The sequence below is a fragment of the Myotis myotis genome, unplaced genomic scaffold (assembly GCF_014108235.1).
Source record: "Myotis myotis isolate mMyoMyo1 unplaced genomic scaffold, mMyoMyo1.p scaffold_m19_p_15, whole genome shotgun sequence".
Lineage (NCBI taxonomy): Eukaryota > Metazoa > Chordata > Mammalia > Chiroptera > Vespertilionidae > Myotis > Myotis myotis.
The window spans coordinates 43112681-43131014 of record NW_023416319.1 but is presented as its reverse complement, the minus strand read 5'-3'; the positions used below and the strand labels follow the sequence as shown (position 1 = coordinate 43131014).

At 43.0% G+C, this 18334-nt stretch overlaps 1 protein-coding gene across 3 annotated transcripts; it reads left to right on the top strand.

The window, feature by feature from the left end:
• Positions 1–339: 339 nt before the first annotated feature.
• On the top strand, positions 340–18320 carry PLA2G12B (phospholipase A2 group XIIB). Of its 3 annotated transcripts, none has more exons than XM_036337055.1 (4): positions 340–698; positions 9783–9859; positions 13115–13280; positions 16778–18320. In XM_036337055.1, exons 1-4 carry the CDS (start codon positions 488–490, stop codon positions 16897–16899), a joined length of 576 nt encoding a protein of 191 aa, XP_036192948.1. In that variant the 5' UTR covers positions 340–487; the 3' UTR covers positions 16900–18320. The 3 variants fall into 3 exon arrangements, with proteins under 3 accessions (XP_036192948.1, XP_036192945.1, XP_036192946.1); XM_036337052.1 differs by having other exon boundaries at positions 9783–9871; positions 16778–18314; XM_036337053.1 differs by having other exon boundaries at positions 9783–9871; positions 16781–18312.
• The last annotated feature ends 14 nt before the right edge of the window (positions 18321–18334 follow it).

Genomic DNA, 18334 nt, shown 5'->3' with positions numbered 1-18334 from the left:
GTTTCTCTGAATCCTTTAGACATACTCCCGAGTCTCCCCAGAGGCCACGTGTACGTGACTGGCATAGGGGTGAGGCTAGGACTTTAGGACAAGCTCTTATGTCAAGGGCCTGACTGAAGGGCCAAGCTTGTAACTGATCAATAGGTTAATGAGCCGGTTGGGGGTAGGATTCCAATTGCTCCACTGCTCAGGCCTCCCAGAAGTTGGCCAACATCTCCCACCTCCAGGGCTGTGAATCCACCTCGCAGCGCTCTCTCTCACTGGCCATCCCTCCCACTGCCTAACCTTTGCCCTTTCTAATTGCTCTGATCTCATCCCAACCTCCACAGCTGTGTTTAAAGTCCACCTCTGGGGAGCAGAGATTGAGTGTTCCCGATAATCCCTTTCCCAGTCCTGCCGGACAGCAGGCCTAGGGGCTGCGTACCTGGGCTTCCTGGGACTGTGGCTGGGGTTCGAGGAGAGACCTCGGCGCCTACCTGGCTGCAGGATGAAGCTGGCCACCAGCTCCTTGATTCTGTGGCTGAGCCTGGGAGGTGGCCTGGCACAGAGCGACACCAGCCCTGACGCAGAGGAGTCCTATTCCAACTGGGGCCTCCGGCACATCCGGGGCAGCTTTGAGTCTGTCAACAGCTACTTCGATTCCTTTCTGGAGCTGCTGGGAGGGAAGAACGGGGTATGTCAGTACCGGTGCCGATACGGTGAGTGCAGTTTCTCCTCCTGTAGACTCTTGCCGGTGGACTTGTGCAGGGTCACAGCCGGTCATGAACTTTTTTGCTGTCATCCTCCTCTTGGGTAGGATTGCCAGACTCAGCAAGTGAAAATATAAGACACCCAGTGACATCTGAATCTCACATAAACAACAAATAGTGTGTCGGTACATTTGAAATACGTGGGGCCACTTATACTGACAAACTGTTGGTTGTTTATCTGAAAATCAAATACCACTGGACTGCCTCTATTTGATCTGGCACCCCAGCTCCCAGAAGCTCCGAGACCTGTTCGCTGGGGCCATTTTAATGGTTTGCTGTGAGGTGGTACTTCAGGGAGAGGCCGCATGGGCGGGAGGAAGAACACGGGAGCTGTTTGAGAATTCCTAGGGTGAAAATGAAGCTGAACTTTCAGAGGAAATTTTGCGGGGAAAGAGGGGCTGTGGAAACAGCTCCCTGAGTCACTCTGTGCTAAGCCTGGAATGGGTTCCCCGGGTGCTGCTCACACCTTCCTCCCAGCTTTGTCGTCTCTGCTGGGCTCACCTTGCTGACTCCCGGGGCAGCGCTGGGAAAGCCCACCGCCAGCTGCCGCTGCCCACCTGGGGTGGGGCCTGGTGCCAGGTGCAGGGCTGGGAACGGGGAGGAGCCTCAGGTCCACAGAGACCTCGGGGCCAGCTCTTCCTCAGGCCCTGGAAGCCCAGGCCCTGGGGGCAGAATGCGGGCCCTGGACCTCGCAGCTGAGGGGCAGGGGTAATTCAAACGCAAACGTTTTCAAAATTATGCACAGCCTCATACAGCATCGGTCCTGGGGTTTCATCGTGGGGTTAGAGATGAAAATGGAGAGCCAGTGCAGCCGCAGGAAAGCACTTGAGACATGTTTTCTCCAAACTGTCCACAGGTAGAGCTCAGCTTTGAGAGAGACTCTCCCAGGCTCCCTCTCTCTCTTTTTACCTTCGAGGGGGGTTGGGGGCTGCTTCCTTACTAGACGCGGCCGACTAGGAGGCAATGGGAAACCATTGCGCCAGAACCAGAAGTTTTGTGACACAGAATTTTAGGTACATACGGATACGGTGAAAAAGGAAGCTGCGTTTTGTCTGTGACGTTGCCTTGTGGTGAAAAGCCTGTTCTAGGCCAGGACCACCTGAACCCCTGGCCTTGGCTTTGTGCGAGGCGGGAGGACAGCAGCAGAGGCGCCCTGGCCTTGTCCCTGGCCCTGTCCCTGTCCCTGGCCTCTTCTCACCTAGTGGGCACCAAGGGGGCCGGAAAGGGGCTCACTCCCTGCAGATACCAACACAGGTCGCTTTCCCTTCCTAGAGACAACACGAGATGTAGGTCCGCGGCTCAGCAGGCGGATGAGAACAGGAGTCTCTTAGGAAAACAAGGGTCAAACCCTCTCTTCCTTCTCCAGCAACACAGTGTCAAAAGATGTCAGCAGCGTTTGATTGCAAGCCTCTACTTGGGCAAGTCAGTGTCGGCAGCTCTCAGTGGGGGATGGGAACAGTCAACAGCGAGGGCAGGAAGGCAAAGGACGCCACTCAGTCTGCAAACAGAGGGGCCTGGAAACGCGGGGAACAGGGGGTTAAGCCTTGTTACCTTTGGAATCCAGCGGAGAGGAGCACCTGGATGCGGGGCCCAACCCTACGAATATCTTCTCGAGCTGATTGTGAATCACGCTCTCCCGAACAGATAGCACCTCGTAGCTGACTGGGTGTGCGCTTCCAGTTTGCTTTCGGATACATCTCCTGGCAGCGTGTTTCCCTCCCTCTTTGAAGCGGTGGTTCTCAAACTTCCGGCTGGGCCCCCACCCCGCCTGCTTCTGATTTGTTGCTTTGGCGTGGCTGGGAAATTTGCATTTCTAAGGGTTCCCAGGTGATCCCACTGCTGCTGGTCCAGGGACCACATTTCGAGAGAAAAAACTGCCTTAAAGGCTGCAAGCTTTGGCCAGAAACAACAATTTAGTAAGAATTAATCTACAAGAAAATTTTTTTCTGTTTTATAAGTACTTACCACAATCCGGCATACCTCGGAGATATTGCAGGTTCCTTTCCACACCACAGCAATAAAGCAAGTTTCGCAATACAACCAGCTGTAATCATTTTGCTGGTGGCAGGTCTTGCGTTCAATTTGTAAAAAGCACGTGTGTGAAGCACAATAAAGCCACGTGCAATGAAACGAGGTGTGCCTGTACTTAAAACAAGGTTCCCTACCTCCGCCGGGCACTTACAATCACCTGGGGGGCTTTATACACTCCTGCCACCCAAACCAGTGAAGTCAGACTCTCCATGGATTAGACCCAGATGTACGCATTTTTAACATTTCCCAGGTGATTCCCAAGTGCAGCCAAGGTTTGGAGCACAGGTTGGGAGGTCATTCTTGGAGAACTTCAGACTGTAGGTTGTTCAGACAGGTAAAGGTGTGTTTGTACCCTGGTAACCTACAATCATGCGTCAACATTGCTCTTCACACTTCTTATATCTACAACATTTATTTTCATGTCAGCACCCAAAGTCTGGCCAAAGGATCGGGCTATAAATAGTACAAGGAGATGCAGAACATGGTATCAACAGCATGCAGAGCGGCCTGCACTGGGTGGACAAGATCCCCTCTCCCGCCCCAGAGATTCTGACTCAGTAGGTCTGTGGTGGACCCTGGGGCTGCACAGGTGGTCCTTGAACTAGACTTAGTGAAATACCAGTAATGGAAAAATCATGGGTTTGAACTGGGCAGGGTTGTTGTTGGTGGTGGTGGGGGGTGGGGTTGGAGTTGGGTAATCTCATTGCTGGTGACCTTGCACAAGTTACCTAATGCTCAACCTTTGTTTTCTCATGTTTATAAGTAAGTTAATAACACCTACCTTACCTACTTTGTAAGGTTGTTGAAGAATTAAAGAGAATATATACAAAGAATTAGTGCCATGTATGGCGCACGACATGCACCAAACACATTTTATAAATGTTATGAGAAAGATGGTCTGGTGCACAGGTTACTGTGCATTCAGATGCTTCCAGTTCTCTTTCAACATTAAACTCAGAAATCCCAGCGGCTGGACAACAGCCTCAGCGTCAGGAAGACACCGTCGCCTGATTAAGTCTCTGTGTCTTTATGAAGGTCTCGGTGTCTCATGAATCATCCTGGAAGACACTGTCCACACTGTCACACTTGGGTGAAAGGACTTCATGATGGATTTCTTCTTGGGTTTAGTTCTAAGGAAAAAAGTTCTCTAAATGTCAGTCTTCTTTTTTTCATTTAGAGCTACTGGTTTAGAGGCAAAGTTGTTCTCATGCTGGGGTGACCAGTTGTCCCGGTTTGCTGGGGACTGAGGGGAGAGTCTGGGGTCCCTGGGGAGTGGGACTAACCCAGCGGCAGTCCCAGGCAAACTAGGTCAACTTGGTCAGTTCCCCTCATGCAATAACTTACTCTGCTTTAGCAACTGAAACAGAATGTATTGCTTCAATAAAACTGTCACAGTTCTGCTTCGTTCCCTGATGTGCCGCATCTGAGTGCTTCTGGAAGTAAGCAGACATCATTTCAAATGCAGTCTGCCTCCTAGGGAGACCTGGGGGAGGCACAGGGCTGCTTCGGCAGGATCCGGCGGGCGGGGAGAACAGACACACCCTCCCGGAAGACTGAACCCTTGACCTGGGTAAGAAAGCCCCAGACGGTTTACTGCTCTTCTCAGCGACAAAACAGAAGAAGGCTGGGACCGGGAGGCAGCGTGCACAGCTGTGGGCAGAACAGGAGCTTCATGGCTAACTCTCCCGAAATCGCTCTCATTTTTAAGTGTTTTACTTCTTTTCTTGCATTTTACTTTATTCAGAAGTTTTTAATTTTCTAACGTCAAGTCTGCCTGTCTTTTTCTTTATGTTTTCTGAAGTTGTTGTCTTGCTTAGAAAACCATACTCTCATCAAGATTATAAGAATGTTCTGCTATTTTTTTCTGGGGAAGCAGGCATAGCCAATAGGTAGTGAGTGTTGCTATGTTCCAATAAAACATTTTATTGGATATTATAATTTGAATTTAATATCATTTTCATGTCACAAAATATTATCCTTGTTTTGATAAAACCATGTTTGGCTGGCAGACTATACAAAAGCAGGCCATGGACTAGACGTGGGCCATGTTTGCCAACCTATAAGCTATAGGATCAGGTTGTCAGCCTCCCACTCCTATAAATAGCCAAAACCAGGAAAATAAAATCAACTTGTATGTTATTAATGCCTAGACTCAAAACATCAAACTGTAAGGACTCAACACAACTCAAAATGACTCAGACTGTAACTTGAGGATGTAGTATATTATTTCAGCTTAGACTCAAACCATCAATTTTTTTCTAAGCTTCATTCCTAAATAGAATTTCTGCAGCTATGATAAATATTAAACACAATGAAAATAACCTTCCTCAGTAGCAGGCCAGTTAGGAAGTGACTATAATTGGTGTTTCATTATCTTTCAAACCGGAAGCTCAGAGTTTCTGGCTTGCTCTCAGGTTAAGTTCTCAGGTGCAAACAAAGCAGAAGGACCCAGGAAACCGCACCGAGTCTGCCGCAAAAGCCCTTTATCAACAAAGTTATTAAAAAGCGAATTTTACCATCAAATTTAGACATTTGTTTTTTTCATTCAATTTTTTCCTGATTTCTTTAAGGCTGGTATATATACGACATTTGTAAAAGAACAATCCGAAGGAAAAATAAAATTTCTGTAATCTCACCTCCAAGATTAAGTGCATATTTGATGTCATCTCCAAGATTAAATACACAATGTGATTATTTTTCATAAGTGTAATTTGATTACTAATATTATTTAACACACTTTATGCATTCTCCCACTCCCAGAGCTACACACACACACACACACACACACACTCACGGTTGTCAATGGTAAATTATCTTTCTCAAAACCTTTGAAAAGTAATGCAAGAATTACGGGTGGGCTGGCGGACTCCATCAATATGTACAGCACCTCTCCATTATAAATAAGAAACACTGTAAAAATAAAATATTTTTAAAAAGTACACACTCAAACCAGAACGAAATAAAGGCAACCTCTCAAGTTCCAGAAATACAGAGAAAACACAAGGCAAAGTGGTGAGCTGGCTGCTGCTGTGGCCCTTGGGTTTTCAGTCTGGAACAGATGTAGACCCAGGGACTGAGGAATCGGTGTTAATGCTCAGGCAAAGAGAGGAAAAGTAACTTTTCACTTTTCCCAAGAAGTTGGAACTGGACAGTTTGCATAAAGCTTAGAGCCTGGTGGGCTGCCCAGTCTGTTTAAAAAGATTAGAAAACCTCTATCCATATTCCAAGGAAGTAGCAAGGATGCTTTCCATTCACCCAGGGCTAGGGCTTAAAGGACAAATAACACTAAAAATCCGCTACTCCAAGCATATTCTATGCACAGGTGAGGAATCCAGAAATTAACATGAAGTATCTTGAGACTCCTACAGCCACGGCAAAAGCAGTCGAGGAACTGCTCTGTAGTGTACGATGCAGGGCACAGGAATGTTTTAGAAAAACAGCCCCTCTGAAGAGACACAACATGTGAAAAAAGAATCCACCATGAGTGAGAGTTAGTAGACATTTAAAAATGAAAGACTTAGGCCCTGGCTGGTGTGGCTCAGTTGGTTGGAGCATCATCCTATGCACCAAAAGGTTGGGGGTTTGATCCCCAGTCAGGGCACTTTTGGGAGGCAACTGATTGATGTTTCTCTCAAGTATCTATGTTTCTCTCTCTTTCTCTATTCCTCTACTTCTCTCCCTAACCCCTCTCTTCCTTTCTCTAAAATCAATAAAAAAACATCATTGGGTGAGGATAAATAAATAGATAAAAATAATATAATAGATATAAATAATATAAACAAGAATATTTGAAATTATTAAAGAAATAAAAAGGAATAGAAGACATATAAAAAGCACCCAACAAAACCCATCGTTGTGGTTCAGTGGTTGGTCATTGGCCCATGAACCAGGAGGTTATGGTTCAATTTCAAGTCAGGGCACATGTCCGAGTTGTGGCTCGATCCCCAGCAGGGGGTGTGCAGTAGGCAACCAATTGATGTTTCGCTCTCATTGATGTTTCTATCTCTCTCACTCCCTTCCTCTCTCTAAAATAAATAAAGATATATTGAAGAAAAAAAAGAACTCAATGAAAATGAATACACGAATTTAAAAGAAGAATTCTAAGAAATGAAACTTACAGTCATTGAAAAAAAACTCAGTGGATGAGTTAAACAGCAGGTTAGAGAGAATTAGGAAAATGGTAAATAGACTTGATGAAGTTAATAAAAAATCAGTACAGAGAGAAACATATATAAAATGTAAAAGAGAGGTTAAGATGTGTAAAGTATAGGATTAAAAAGATTCACTGTTCAGTAGTAAGAGGCCCAGAAGGAGAAACTAGAGAGAATGAGGAAAATAAAATACAGTAAACCCTCAGTTTTGCAGACCTTGATTTAATGGACTTCAGACTTAACAAGCAAAATCCGTATGTCATATGTGAAAATTAATTTAGAAATGCCTTTAACCAAAATTTGCTCATGATTAAATTAACAGGTGTTTTTTTTTGTTATTAATCAAATTTTAGCAAATAGGTCATATGTTGGAAAAAACGCTGTAGTAATTTTGCCGACATAAATGAATATTACATGTCTACAACTATAGTCTACATATTTAAATCCAAGAGTCACCGCTTGTGAACAATGTTTGTGGAATGATTAGCATGTGCTCACACTGCCTCTCTTGGAGTTATTGGTTCCATTGTCACGTGGTGGACTTTCTGCAGCGGTTCTAACTTATGCCAGGGACGTCCCATTATAGGCCCAGCCACCCCCCAGCCGTGTACATTTGTTTGCTTGTGGTGACTGGTGAATGCATCCATTTACTAGACCTGTTCAGTATACATTTAAAATCACAGTAACACATATAGCATACTTTTCTGTGAAATTAAACTTTTCAGACATACTTAATTGTAATTACACAAATATGTCTACGTAAGTGAAAACATGTAAACTAATTTGTCAATTTTTTAACATATGCATGTGGGAGAAATTATATTATATGTTAATATATAATGGACTTTCGGCTTTAATGGACACCCCCCTCTCCTGAATTAGTCTGCTATAGCGAGGCTTTCCTGTATTCAGACAATGGCTGTGGAGTCTCCAGAGGTCAAAGAAACCCGAATCTTCAGATTGTTCAGAGCAGGATAAGGATATACACTTCACATCTAGGTGCACTGTAGTGAAACTGTGAGGATGTGGAGAAATTGGAACCCTTGTGCATTGCAGATGGGAATGTAAATGATGCAGCTACTGAAGAAAACAGGTTGCCCCCATTGAATAAAAACTTCATTTCATTACCCACCTTTGCAACTAGGTGTTGTCATTTGATTAAGATCTGGCCAAAGGGAGAAAGAGGAAGTGATGTGTGTAACATTCTGGAGTGTGTTTGTTCAAGAGGGAGGCTGTGATCCTTCTACTTCCTTCTTCCATGTGCTGCTTACAATAGGAAGGTGTTAGCTGAAGCTCCATTTTGGACCATGAGAGCCAGGGCTTCATTCTAGGGCTGGTAGAGCAGAAAGCTAGAAGCAGCCTGGGATCCAGAAAAGTGCAGATGTACTATACCAGCCTTATGATCCGTAATTCTGGCGTTTTATGAGATATCCTATATTGTGTAAGCATCTGAATAGTCCAGAATGTCGGAGAGATAATAGATACACGGAGAAAATGATAACACTCTATTGAAGGATATAAAGGAGGACTAAGTAAATGGAAAGCTATACTATGCCCATGTTTGGGAAGACAGAATATTCTACGAAAGTCAGTTGTTTCCAAATTAATCTATAAATTCAATGTATGTTCAAGCAAAATTCTGACAATCTCTTATAGAATGTACTAATTCATATGCAAGAGTGAAGGGCCAAGAATAATCAAGACAATTTTGGGCTTTAAAGCATAGACTTAGTATTTAAAAATTAAAACAGGAAAATGGGGGGCAAAGGGGCTTCAACTATACTTGCAACATTAATTAATCAGAAAATATATTTATGGAAAGTTTGGTAATGTTAACCTTTATTATGTTTATGTAGTGGGTTCATGGGTGTTTTTTTGACTTTTCTTCAGTTTTGAAATTTCATAATAAAAATTAAAATAAAGAAAATAGAAATGCCAGGTACCTCACTCCGAGGATTAATTCTTAGCTTATTTCCTCAGTCTTATGCTATATCTTGTCCTAAAAAGAGGCAAAGGAATGCGGAGGAAGAACATGAGCTTTGGAGAAAAACAAGAAATCTGGATTTACACCTTACTTCCCCCTTACTCCGTGACTTAAGCAAGTCACGTAAGCTCTCCACCCCATTTTCTTAACCAGATAATAGATAAAAATTCTCACTGGAGATGACTGCCCTGAGGTCACCTCAGGTCAAGGTTATCTTTATGATGCATGACCACCATTGAGACAACTGACAAAGAATCCTGGTACGTATTGGCAAGATCATAAAATAACTCAAAAGCCATGTAGGAGAAACCAAGAAATTAAAAGTTTTTCAGATAATCTCTGCTTAGTTCTATGATAGAAATGCCTAAATAGGGTGTTTTCTTTGTCCTTTGGGCAATAATGGTTTGCCTATATTTATAGAATTTTGCAAAGTTCCGTTCTAGTTATTCTGGGAAAAACTTTGCGGAACTGTTACAATTCTGGTTCCTGACTGTGTGATCAGGTCGTGTTTTCCTTTTTCTGTGCAAGGAGTGTGGCCGGACAGTGGATAGGGGAGTAAGAAATCTTGAGTTTCAGTTCGGTTTTGCCAAGGACCTTATCTTCAAGGTCATGCACTTAAGAAACATTAGAAATTCTTTGAGATTAGGAGAGAAATGCCAAACCGGCCTGAGGTTAGTACTCTTTTAGGACATCATTATCACTGTTACCATTACCACCACCTAATTTGGATGTGAATATCTGCTGAGGAACCATGACTTTCAAAGGAAAAACTGATCACGCTTTTAGATATTTTTTATTTCACGAATGTTTCCAAATGCTTAATTTCTAAATATTCCTTCCCGCTTCTTCCTCTTCTTTCTCTGCTAGGAAAGGCACCAATGCCCAGACCTCACTACAAGCCGCAGGAGCCCAATGGCTGCAGCTCCTACTTCCTGGGTCTCAAGGTACCAGAAAGTGTATGTACACCACCATCGTCTTCTCCGCTGACCGGTTTTAGCTGAGACACATTCAAGAGTTATTGCTGATGGAAGTGACCGCATATAGAATATAGTTGGGCAATGTGATTGAGCAGTTTAAATTGGAGACGGAGGAAAGGAGATAATTTTTAAAAGAAGAATTTGACTTCCTTTTGTTAGAGGCAGCTGTCCCTCAGATAAGCCCTTGTAAAGTGAACGTGGAAATCACCATGGCAAACATCAGCTGAGCTTTAAGGGATCAAACAGAACTAAATAGGAAATAGATCTGAGAGGTTTGACGTGTGGAGCCAGCTGGGACTGACCAGTGAGAGCTGACTGCTATGGTATTGTCAGGATCTCTCATGCCAAATCAGCTGTGTTTGGAGTATTAACATCATAGAACTCTGCAAACGCACCCTCATACCCCACCCCCAAGAAAAACCTCCATACACACCTCCAGTCACTGGCTAAACATTCATGTTATAATTTCTTTTAAGACTTCTTTGGACAAGAGGCCCTATGTAAAATGTAGGTACAGGGATTTCATATCTGAACTGTGATTTTTAACTTGTATCTTAACCAGGCTCAACTTCACTTTTCTGATGATTCAAAAGATTTTACTTTGTAATAATTTTCTAAGTGGCATAATGTTTATTATAAGATCCTGCTCACCCATGGGGCATTTTTATGCAAATTGGAAAGAGGTCCTCTTTCCTCAAGACAGTTTTCTTCCATTTGTCAGAAATTTATTTTAATACTAGAGGCCCAGTGCACAAAATTGAGCACTGGTAGGGTCCCTAGGCCTGGCCAGCGATCAGAGCCAATCAGGGCCTTCTGGCTGCTGGCTGGGGCCTCCTTCATTCTGTGCCACCTGCTGGTGGTCAGCACACGTCATAGCGAGCGATCGAACTCCCAGTCGAACTCCTGAGGGGACACTTTGTATATTAGCCTTTTATATACATAGATACTGATTTTGTTAGAAAAGGAAACTTGACTGTGATTGGCTAGACATTTCATAATAAATATGATGTCTTGTGGGAAGATATAACCCTCTTAGATCTGACCCTCTTGTGCTTTGAACAACCTGCACAGCTGAACACCCATCCTCGTCCACAATAAGCAGAATGTGTATGGATGCAGAAGACAATCATTTCAAATAATAAAAGGTGGAGCAAAAGTAGGTTTACAGTTGTTTGTATGGAAAGTAATACAACAGTTCATAAATAATAACACAGGAATAAACTTTGTGTTTTGGGTGCCTACTTTTGCCCTACTCTGCATTTACATAGAGAAACCACCTATTTCCAGCCAATATATTTTACTTGCTATCAATTTAGTAGCTATGGAAGTGGTATGCACCATATTTTGGAAGTAATGTCATTTTGTTTGCTGATACAAATATCATCAAAAACTAGTTCAAGTATTTCCAATTGAATTGTACTGAATTGAATGGTAGCCACTGTACTCATCTAATTCTCAGTTACCTCTGTTGTGATATATTTGTAGTTTTAGAGGTGAGGTACAAGCAAAGTAGTTTACTTCAGGTATCAGATAATGGAATTTACCCAGAATTGCAGAGTCCAGGCCTTTGCCTAGTCTAATAATGAGTTAGATAACCTCTTAATATTGCTTAAAAGGACATTGTAAACTGCCAAACTCCATATTCTGCTTTAAGTGGCCTTGGAATAAAAGTTTAAATGAGGGAACACTTATGGAGACCTAAGGGGAAAGGAACTATAATCACTGACTATAACTCCCCAACCATGCCTGAAACCAGATTTTCACAGTCTATCCAAGTCCAAGTATATATAATCAGAAAAACTGCAAGATTCTAAGATGCTCTATCTACATCTAGACCCACCCTGTTCCCGTCTATTTTTTTATTGATTGATATGTAAGAGAGAGAGAGAGACACACACACAGAGAGAGAGAGATAGAGAGAGAGACAGAGAGAGAGAGAGAGAGAGAGAGAGAGAGAAACATCAATTTGTTGTTCCACCTATTTATGCATTCATTCACTGGTTATTTCTTGCATACACCCTGACGGGGGATCAAACCTGCAACCCTGGTGAATCAGGATGATGCTCTAACCAACTGAACTACCTGGCCAGGGCCAGGTAGTAAAGCAATCACTTTTTGTATCATGTGCCTTCCTTGCTCAAGAGTGTTTATCAAATCTAACTAGTTACTTTGGAAGTCAAGGTCATCCATCAACTTACTCTTCTCTCTAAGGAAAACTTTTTTAAAAAATATATTTTTTATTGATTTCAGAAAGGCAGGAAGAAGAAGAGAGAGATAGAAACATCAATGATGAGAGAGAATAATTAATCGGCTGCCTCTTGTACACTCCCCCCCGTACCCCCCACCATGGATCGAGTCTGCAAAACAGGCATGTGCCCTTGACTGGAATTGAACCCAGGACTCTTCAGTCCGCAGGCCGATGCTCTATCCACTGAGCCAAACCAGCTAGGGCTTTAAGGAAAACTTTTTACATGTATGTATTTCCCTGGAGAGACTCTTGAAAGACTAAACAAACAAATTCACTCACAATATGATTTGCTCATTATTTCCTTTCGTTACCTGCTATGTTCTAAGGCTATCCTTATTTCTGTTAACCCTCTCTTCATCTTTCAAAACCCTCTAAAAAATTCCCGTTTTATTACTTTACAGATGGCATTCTATGAATTTACTCAGCTTATGCCACATTTACAATGGCTTATAGGACACTTAATAAACGCATGACCGAGTGTGCATTAGATATTGCCATTTGACCAGAGTGCCCTTGTCTTCAGGAACTCTGTGTCCTATACCTGACTCTGCTCCCCAACATGTACAGACACACACCCCATTAACACAGCGCTGTGTGGGGTGGATTTCTGATAAATGCAGGTGCCCAAATGATGTACTAAGACTTTAGTTTTCCTAATTCTGAGCCTTGGGATCCTTTGCTTAGACAAAATCTCATGTAAGTTTTAGTTGAATTTGGATGTTTTGAAACTGCTTTCTGGACTGGCGTTCTGATTTCTATTTTCATCACCATAGTGACCTGTGAATTAACAAGTAAATTGTGATTGAAATTTAGCATCCTGACTATCAACCCGCTGTATTCTCTCAAGTCACTGGTGTTTCTCAGTTGATCCGAAAGTGTAGCAGGAATTTGAGAACTGGCTCGCCAAGTACATGGGCAAGGTTGCCTGAGGTCCTCGGTCTAAACGTGGCATTTTCTTCCCTCTCTTTCCCCAGATGGACTTGGGCATCCCAGCAATGACCAAGTGCTGCAACCAGCTGGATGCCTGTTATGACACCTGCGGTGCCAACAAGTATCGCTGTGATGCAAAATTCCGATGGTGCCTCCACTCTATCTGCTCTGACCTTAAGCGAAGTCTGGGCTTCGTCTCCAACGTGGCAAGTAGGTACCTTAAGGGCATCTGCCTCTGAGCAGGACGTTTGTTCCTGTTTTCACACAGACATGCAGCCAGAGCCCCTTTACTCACAGAGGCCATTAGGGCTCCCCGAACGTTATGGAACACCGAGCAATGCACAGGCCGAGGGGAGGGTGCCGGCCCTCGTTGGCTGAAGTTCCTGCTGTCCTGCCCAGGAGCTGCTGGCGCCACTCCCCATGGACAGCGCCACACCAACCCCTTTCCAGAGATATAAAAATGTGTCCTTTAAGGCTGGAGAAAGAGTTGCCCAGTTGGCTTTAGTTACCCATTCCACTGTTAAATCATTTGCCATAGAAGGAGTTATTTTGTATGGGTCCACTTGGTTTGGCTATTACCTTATTTTGTTCTCAGTCAGGGAAATAAAAAAAAACACAACTTTTTGTGTAAAGGTCTACATATGCTTTAGGATAGTTATTTTTTAAAAAAATATATTTTATTGATTTTTTACAGAGAAGAAGGGAGAGGGAATAGAGAGTTAGAAACATCCATCAGCTGCCTCCTGCACACCCCCTACTGGGGATGTGCCTGCAACCAAGGCACATGCCCTTGACCGGAATCGAACCTGGGACCCTTCAGTCCGCAGGCCGACGCTTTATCCACTGAGCCAAACCAGTTAGGGCTAGGATAGTTATTTTTTAAAAAGTGTATTTTTATTGATTTCAGAGAGGAAGGGAGAGAGAGAGAGATAGAAACAATGATGAGAGAAATACTGATCCACTGCCTCCTGCACACCCCCTCCCCATTAGGGATGGAGCCCACAACCCAGGCATGTACCCTGACCTGGAACCAACCGTGACCTCCTGGTTCATACATAGGTCAAGGCTCAACCACTGAGCCACACCGGCTGGGAGAGGATAGGTTTTTTTGTTTGTTTGTTTTATTTTGTTTTAACAGCTATTTAGCTATCTAATTTCTAGCATTGATTCTGTAATTTCCTTTTCTTAATTCACTTTAGGAAAAGTTTTAATCCCTTAGTTTCTGAAGCCAGAAAATCACATCCAGGTATTAGCATTATATATTTTTAGATAGTGATGTTTGAAAGTCAGGCATATATAGAGCTGACTATATGCCACAGGGATGGGAAAATCTTGGATCTTGTTCAAAGGTCCATGTCTAGGGTGTAGTCCTAAAGTGAATCTGTGAGGGCTTGAAAAGATGGGTAATTGCTTGGGCCCTGCAAAAGGGAGCATCTCCCTATCTGTACCTACAAAGGGTGAGAAAGTGCCTGCTGTGAATCTAGGGTCAGGTCAGGTTACTTCCTTCAAGCAATTGATTCTTTCCCCCAAATATCTCTTTGGTAACTTGCCTGGTTACTGCAAATTAACCAATCTCTGGGTCCCATCAAATTTATTCTCCCCAAAGGGACCAGATATATTTTTATACCACAAAAATCCGGTCACCTTCCTTTTCATTAAGAGTAAACCCAAGCTCCTTCGTATGACATACCTATGTTCACTGCTAGCTACCTCTTCAGCATCAACTTGCTTATTCCTGATTTCTCTCCTGACCCCTGCCATTCCCAACCACTTGGGTTGATGGTCCATATCTTTCTGTGTCTGCAGTTCCCTCTGCTTGGAACACACTTATAATTCATGTTATATTGTTGTTCAGACAGTTTTATCAATGGTGAAAAGCTGAAAGCTTTTCCTCTAAAATTATGAACAAGTCACGGATACCCATTCTCACCACTTGTAACCAACATAGTATTGGGAGTCCTAGCCAGAAAAATTAGGTCAGAAGAAGAAATAAAAGCCATCCAAATAGGAATTAAAGACCTAAAACTCACCATTTCATGTGGCATTATATATAGAAAACCCAAAAACTTTTCCAAAAAACTGTTAGAATAAATAACTCAGTAACATTGCAGGATACAAAATTAACATACAAAAATCTGTTGCATTTCTATATACTAATAACAAACTATCAGAAATAATTTTTTTAAAAAAAAATCCCATTTATAATTGCATCAAAATAATAAAATACCTAGGAATAGATTTAATCAAGGAGGTGAAGGACCTACATACTGAAAACTATAAGACTTTGATGAAAAAAATTGAAGAAGACACAAATAAATGGAAAGATAGTTCATGCTCATGGACTGGAAGAATTAATGAATTGTTAAAAATGTCCATGGCCCTGTTTGGGTAGTTCAGTTGGTTAGAGTGTCATCCCTATACACCAAGGTTGCTGTTTGATCCCTGGTCAGGGCATATGCAAGAAGCAATGAATGAATGCATTGATGGGAATAGAGCAACAGATCAATCTCTCTATCTCTCTCTCTCTCTCTGAAATCAATAAGCTTTTTTGTCGTTGTTAATTATCATTGGAGGATATTTTTCCATTGATTTTTTTAGAGAGTATGCAAGGAGGAGGGGAAACAGAGAGAGAGGAACATCAATGTGAGAGAGACACATTGATTGGTTGCTTCCTAGTCAGGCCAGGAATTGAGCCTGCAACCGAGGTACTTGCCCTTAACCTGAATCAAACCTGAGACCCTTCAGTCCATTGGTCGACACTCTATTCACTGAGCCAAACCAGCTAGGGCTCAATAAACTTTTAAAAATGTCCATACTACCCAAAGGAATCTATAGATTTAATGCAGTCCCTATCAAACTTCCAAGGGCTCTGAGACCCTTCCATAACAATCCTTACTCACAAAGGGATAGAGACCCTTACTGTGGGTTCCCATACCACAGCGGGGTAACTTCCATTATGGTGTAGTGTAACTATATACTTACCTGTCTATCCTATCCTCCTCTCTGTCCAAACTGTGAGATCCCTGAGTTGAGATCCCTTTGGTCTCCGTGTCCCTGATGCCTTACAGTGGCTGGCCAACATATCCAACAGGCACACTTGAATTTTCAACAAGTAAAAGGTTATTCATCCCACACTCGAACAGGGAAAGCCACAGGAAACACAGTAGTGTTATTTAAGCAAGTATTCTGCAAAAATTGTAAATTTGCCATGGAGTGAGCATAGTGGTATGGAAGATGCTGATTGCTAATCATGGTTTTGACCTGGAGACCCATAAAAAGAGGGCACCCCAAAATGTATTATTATTTTATTGATTGATTTTTAGAGAGATAGAGAAACATCAATTTGTTGTTCCACTTATTTATGCATTCATTGGTTGATTCTTGTATGTGCCCTGACCAGGAGTCGAATCCACAACCCTGGCCTATTGGGACGGTATATTAAAATGATGCTCTAACCAACTGAGCTACTTGGCCAGTGCCCAAAATGTATTCTGCTCTACTAGATTGGATAGAAGCTGTTCTGAAAAAAAACTCCTTTTAAATGTATGCTTTTCCTTTGAATTCTGTATTCAGATTATTGTCTCTACTTTCCTCTGGGTATCATGTCAATCTTGGAGCTACATTGACTCTTTGAAATTACCCATACTACTTGGAGGCAGTTCTATGTACTAGTATTAACCTCTCTGTTTCTCTACATCTTTTTCAAGTAGCATGTGATTCCCTGGCTGATACTGTGTTTAATACTGTATGGACCTTGGGCTGCCGACCCTTTATGAATAGTCAACGGGCAGCCTGCATCTGCGCAGAAGAGGAGAAAGAAGAGTTATAGGGAAGAGGTGTTTCCTTTTTGGTTTTGCGTTGACACCACGGCTGTCAGTCTCGGAGATGGTAGTGTGGCAGATGCGTCTCATCCTTTCTTCCAAGGATTTGGATACCACCAAGCAGGAGAAAGGAAATAGTCTACAGCCGAAAAGTGAGCCCCATCCTTTGAGGATAATTGGAAAAAAGACGTGGAGTGAACTGAAGGCGACTCGTCACTTTAACACTGGTCTCTCCAACCAAGACACATTTGCCTGGAAATTCAGTTCTTAACTTAAAGACTAAAATAAAGACTAACTACTGGGATTCTTGGACTTGATAATTCTATTCACAAGTGAAATTTTGGAGAGTCCAGCCATTTGGGAGGCAATGACTTTCCTCTGGTCCATGTTTCAGTTGCCAGTAAGCATCTCACATATAATAAAGTGTACTTTTTAGAAAATTTGAAGAGATGAATGAATCTCATTATCACCAACACGCTTCCTTTTCACTTAGAAGAAAACAGAACCAACCTGGTAAGTTCCACCGATGATACGTTATTCCCGCTGGTGCTGAAGAGATTGGAACCGGTGGGCAGAGGTTTACCTGATCAAAGCCACGGAGGTGGAGATCAGGTGGAGTTGGGTCGGAGGTTCCATTTTTTTCATTCAGTCAACTATTCCTGTTGATACCCCAAGTACTAGGTGGTCTCCGTGTCGTCTGAAGATCTGAGGAGCACTGGGTAAAAACTGACACTAACGATAACTTAGAAAAGCCCCTGAAATCTGAGGGGCATGAGAGACAAATGGCCATTCCCAGAGAGTGGTTCTCAGCCCTGACGGCAAATTAGAATCACCGGAGGAGCACTAGCAACAGCGTCTCCAGGGGTGGTATCTACAGACAGGCATACCTTTCATTGCGCTTGGCTTTCTTGCCCTTCACAGGTGTTGCGTTTTCTACAAATTGAAGGCAAGACCTTCCACCAAGAAAAAGGTTATGACTTGCTTTGTTGTGAGACTCAGTTTATTGTCGTGATCTGGGAGCAGACTGGAAATATCTCTGAGGTTTGCCTCTGCTGGTAATTTATAAAGTGACTCTGATGCCCCGTGAGGCCTGAGGGCCACCAAGGTCAGGGGCTGGCAAATGAAAGCCCACGGACTGAATCAGGCCCAGCACCTGCTGCTGGGAAGTGTTACTGGAACATAACCATGCCCACGTGTGTTCATGGCTGCGCCGGGCTGCCAGAGCAGAGTTGTGGCAGAGACGGCATGGCCCAGAAAGCCTAAAACAGTTACCATGAGGCCCTTACAGAAAAATTCGGCAAACCCCTGATGGAGTTCACTTTCTCCTTTCCTTTCCTTTTGTTAATTTCACTGGTTCCATTAAGAATTGTTGGTTGCAGCCATTTCTAAAAAGAAAAAGAAGAAAAGTTGTTTTCTGGTCTTATGTAAACCCATGAAATTAAC

Coding starts and splice junctions, on each gene's coding strand:
- PLA2G12B (XM_036337052.1), top strand. CDS start 488: ATGAAGCTGGCCACCAGCTCCTTGATTCTGTGGCTGAGCCTGGGAGGT. Junction 699..9,782: donor TCAGTACCGGTGCCGATACG/GTGAGTGCAGTT, acceptor TTTCTCTGCTAG/GAAAGGCACCAATGCCCAGA. Junction 13,281..16,777: donor CTTCGTCTCCAACGTGGCAA/GTAGGTACCTTA, acceptor ATCTTTTTCAAG/TAGCATGTGATTCCCTGGCT.